Raw genomic sequence first — 5,000 nt, 5'->3', positions numbered from 1 at the left:
AGCCACATGACGATATTTTTTTTTCTTTTTTTTTTTTACATGAACCTATTAATGACCAACTTCAGTTCCTTAGCGAACATCATGTCTCTGCACCCAGTGAAGAGGAAACCTTATAAAATCAATATCATTTTCAAAAAAATCAATACATTTCACTCCCCCAAGATAAGTTAACAATGAACAAAAATTCTCACCGCCCTGTAGAAAACTCAAACTAAGCCGAAAAATATGATTTGAAGTTTTAAAAAGTCTTTTTAAAATACCTGGCTTGCACATAAAAAAACATGAGGTCTTAATAATAGCTTATTGCACATATCAGCCACATCACGACTACTTGTACATAAGGGCAGCCCAACCATCTTCTTTAATGCTCTACCATAAGCTACATCAAACCCTATAAAATCTGCTTTCTGAATATTTTGCCAATATTCCAAACAGATTGTCCATAATCAGGATTACAATAAGAATTAAAAAGGTATAATGACATATCAATAGATATAGTATTAAAATTTCGAAAAAGTCAATTAAATTTAGAATTGAAAGAATTTAGCCTTAATTTGACATCTGAAATATCCGTTAAGTCATTTCCACTGTGAAAACCTAAATACTTATAACCTACGACTACTTCCAACTCATCATTTCCTAGAGTTACCTTCACTGGGTTTGAAACCAAACCTACCCGTTTGAATATCATACATTTTGTTTTATTTGTGTTTATAATTAGTTTCCCCTTTTCGATTTTTCTGTTTAAATTTTCATATAATAGGCTTAGATTATCTTTGGAATCAGCCAACAAAACAATGTCATCAGCATAAGCTATGATGTTCACTCGTAATACACCCAGTTTGCATCCTTTATCTATGTTTACAATTTCCTCCAAAATATGGTCAATATACAATTTGAATAGAAAAGGAGAAAGTATACCTCTCCGTCTAACACCAGTATATATATAAAAATATTTCCCTTTATTCCCATTTCATAAAACTTGTGCTCTTTGGTTTCTCAGGTAAATCATTAGGAGAACAATATCTGGTGGTACATTTCTTTTAATGATTATATCACCCAACAAGAAAAGATTAACAGTATCAAAAGTCCTAGAGAGGTCGATGAACAGGCCAAGAGCTTCATCATCCATTCTTGTGTCTCTTTTTATTATTTACTTAAAATGCAAGCATGCCTCACCAGTGGAAGTTCCCTCTTTAAACACAACATGCAATGAATTAAACTAACTTTTTCTTCCATAACATCTAAAATATGCATTTCGAAGAGTTTCAAGATAAGTGACGACTGCATCACTGGACGGTGGTTTTATGATACAGGAACATTTCCTTTTAAGTCTTTTTTTGTTGGATTAATATCCCCACCAAGTAATTCCAGAGGGAAGTAACAACGACCATAAAATCACACAACAAACTCCAAAACTGATCACTACACTTTCTTAATAAAATAGCATGAACTCTATCATGAACAACTCCATTTTTAAGTTTTTTAATCAACCCTTTTAACGTATATAATGATATCCTAATGTTAAATTTTCTGTTATTTATCCAATATTCATTTAATTTCAATAGTAGTTCATTTTCCGGGAGTTAATTTGAACTGTTTATATCAAACGATAAAAGTTTATTATCAAAATTTTTTATTATATTTTCTATATTATTTTCCCCATCAATTATTTCTTATTGTTCCGCTTTGTTATTCATTTTCCTCACATCCCCCCAGAATTGTTTCATATCTTTATCTTCAATTTTTTCTTGAATCGATGAACACCTCTCAGCAAATTCCTTTCTCTTACATTCATTTGATGCCTCTTTGAATATTTTGCGACTTTCCCTCATTTGATCGAACTCAGGGCCAGCATGTATTCTTCCTGAATGCAACCACTTTAAATATTCCATTCTGGCAGTTTTGTATCACATTTTATGTCACGATTCCACCCAGGTATCACTTTATATTTACATTTTTTCCTTATTTCCCTTGACTAACGAGAGCTTTCCTCTTTTACAGGCATCGCAAGTGCAGAGTAAAAATAATCAATTTCCCTGAGATGTTTACAATCTTTACAACCCAAAGAACAGCAGTCAAATGATGCATTACTTACAAATTTACCCACTCTAGACATCACATTTGCTCCAATAAGACAAAGTTCATTCGTAGAATGTTTATCCCAGTAAACATATAAAATACTATTTCCATCTTTAGATCCAAAATATGATGGTGTACAAGGACTTACAGCATCAACAAACACTTCAGCTTCTACTGGCAAATGGTCCGAACCAATTATACCATATAATACTCTGATATTCTTCATATAGGTATAATTTTCCTTTCTCCCAACTATATGGTTTAACCATTTGGTATAGCTACCCCCGAAGGACAAAAATGTGAAAGTAGAGTCATCCAGAGCACACACATCAAAACATTCAAGTTGAGTATCGTTCATAAAATCAACCAAGTGATTCCATGAGCGACCAAAAAATAGGTTTGCATTAAAATCACTAATAAAAAACATAGAATCATATCCTATCTCAGATAAAATATATTCAAGATAACTAAGTGAAGCCAAATATCGCTTCGGATATATATTTTTACAAAAACAAGCAGTTTTTGGTTATAAAGAACGGACATTAGAATAAAAGAAAAACAAATTCTATAATAATAATTTTGATTTTTAAGAAAAGATTTTTTTTTTCCAAAGACAAGCTAACCCATCCTCACACCTACCGGAAAAGACTCAATAGCTTTCTCCGAATAGACTGCCATTGACCCTATTACTTCATAATGCTCATCAATAAACTGTAAATCACCAAGTCTGTTTTTTGTAACAAATGTTTATTGTGAAAATATAAGGTCATACTGACTTGCTGCAAGCTTTCTGACCAAATCAATATATTTCGCCAGAGAGCAATATTTATATGTACAAACTTCCAATGCCACAATGAAAAGAAAGCAAAAGTACAAAAATCAATAATGATATAAAATAAAAAAAAAGGTTACAACAATAAGGTCAGAAGTTTGTCTTACTGTCTCTTTTTGTAATATTAATTACTTTGAACCCTTCAGCCCATAACTCTCAGTCAAATAAGTCTCCCCTTTCGTCTAAATTCACTGTTGGTTTAAAAGCTTTGCTCTCAGTGTGGAGGATTTATTTTTTGCTTTATTTCAATTTCTGTTTTTGCCAAATCCTGAGAGAGAGAGAGAGAGAGAGAGAGAGAGAGAGAGAGAGAGAGAGAGAGAGAGAGAGAGAGAGAGGAGAGAGAGAGAGAGAGAGAGAAGATTGTGTCAGCGAGCGAAATGAGATTGTTTATGTTTTTAGTTAGGTTACGACAGTGGTGAATGTTTCGGAGCGAATGCTTTTTTTGATTTGACTGCAGCAAGAGGCAGTAGTGAGTGCTGGATAACTATTTGATATTATTTTTCGACCAGCGTGGAAGTGTTTTTTTGATTTTCTAAGTAAGTACAGTTTTGTTTATCTTTGCTTGTCGTGATCGTGAATGATAGGAACAATTTATTATTTATCTTTGATAATAGTGCGATAGTTCAGTTAGTTAGGAGTGTTCATAAGTGTTTTTCTTTTTTATTTTGGCAGGCCGTGATTCCTCCTTGGTGTGGCTAACTCCTTTGGAGAGTTACTTTGAGAAAGTGGATTTACGGTTGATGACCTGGCCTGTAACTGATTTTGTTTGGACTGTTTTATTGGATTGCTGAACTGTTGATGACCTAGGCCTGTGAATTGAGATTGCGGATAATGATGATGTTTATGATGATGATGATGGTGATTATGATTATGATTATAAAGACCTCCCCAATCACCGAGGCAGTTATGGCAAATTACCACCCAGCGGACTGTTGATCACAGAGCTGTGTTAGTGTGTACTGTGCCGTAAAGACAGTTCGGCTTTCTGTGAACGAGTGTTGGTCTCGTAAGATTATATATACACATATCTGTTTTTGGTGTTGGTGGTGTGCGGTTAATGTTAAGTTTTGATATTTTTTTTTTGGTTTATATGAATGGTGTTTTGGTTATTATATATATAGTATTAGGTTGTGATTAGTTTTAAGTGTTTATTTTGATTGCGGATAGTTTATGATTTATTTTAGTTCAAGAAATATAGTTTTAAGGATATGTTTGGTTTCAATTTTCCTTCTGTCCAAGAGTCTGGTTGATAAAGTAAGGGGAAAGTTTGTGTTGTGGGACAATTGTCAGTTAGAGTGATTCAAGGGTGTGGGGGTTGTTTTGCAACATCCCGCCTCATTATTTTGGCACCCGAACAGGGACTGCTGAGGCGGGACTGATAGCTGGACTCTTTGACGAAGGGTTGATAGGATTAGGAATTAGATTTAAGGCTGAAGAACAGGTTGATGAAAAATGGAAGAACAGTTAAGGGTTTTGAAGGAGGAATTGCGGCTAAGTAAGGAGCGTGAGGAGAGGTTGCTTGTAGAGAATGAGAGGTTGAACTGGGAGAATGAGGTGATGCAGAAGGAGCTTAGGGAGTTGAAGGGAACTGTAGAGAGAGTGGAAGAATGTGTTGAGATGAAGATGAAAGAGAATGAGGAACGAATGGAGAACCGATTGGAAGCTATGATGGGGCAAGTCATGGGGATGATGAAAACTATAATGGGTGAAGGTGCAGTCGGAGGAGTGTCCTCAGCTTCGGGTAATGGGTTGATAGTGGATGAGAAGGCTAAGGTTAGTGATAATGGGAAAGGAAGTGATAGTGATAGTAATAGTAATAGTGATAGTGAGATTGAAGATAAGGGAATAAGGCATAGTAAGGATGAACAGAAATGTGATAGGAATCATGAGAAGAAAGGTAAAAGTGATGTGAAGAAAGGGACGAAAAAGTATCAGGCTGATAGCAAGGACGATTGTGAATCGGTGAAAGTAGCGAGTAAGAAAAGGGCTAGAAAGAGTATGATCAAGGAAAGGAGTATGACTGTGGAATTAGATTCCTTATATTCTAGCGAGGAAGTAGGAAATAAGAAGGAAGGTAGCAGTGATG

At 34.7% G+C, this 5,000-nt stretch overlaps 2 protein-coding genes across 2 annotated transcripts in view; one reads left to right on the top strand and one right to left on the bottom strand.

Moving 5' to 3' along the window:
• Positions 1-2,312, top strand: part of LOC137621241 (uncharacterized) — a 7,115-nt gene extending 4,803 nt beyond the window's left edge. Inside the window, exon 2 of the mRNA XM_068351640.1 lies at positions 2,200-2,312. Coding sequence (XP_068207741.1) covers positions 2,200-2,312 — 113 coding nt within the window. The remainder of the gene's footprint in view (positions 1-2,199) is intronic.
• A 1,262-nt stretch (positions 2,313-3,574) lies between these two features.
• The window catches only part of LOC137621231 (uncharacterized), a 41,374-nt gene continuing 39,948 nt past the window's right edge, over positions 3,575-5,000 (bottom strand). The window contains exon 2 of the mRNA XM_068351633.1: positions 3,575-3,723. Coding sequence (XP_068207734.1) covers positions 3,575-3,723 — 149 coding nt within the window. The remainder of the gene's footprint in view (positions 3,724-5,000) is intronic.

This window comes from Palaemon carinicauda, chromosome 2 (assembly GCF_036898095.1).
Source record: "Palaemon carinicauda isolate YSFRI2023 chromosome 2, ASM3689809v2, whole genome shotgun sequence".
In the NCBI taxonomy this organism is placed as follows: domain Eukaryota; kingdom Metazoa; phylum Arthropoda; class Malacostraca; order Decapoda; family Palaemonidae; genus Palaemon; species Palaemon carinicauda.
Note: the sequence above shows the minus strand (reverse complement) of the source record. Positions and strands in the feature narration are given on the sequence as shown.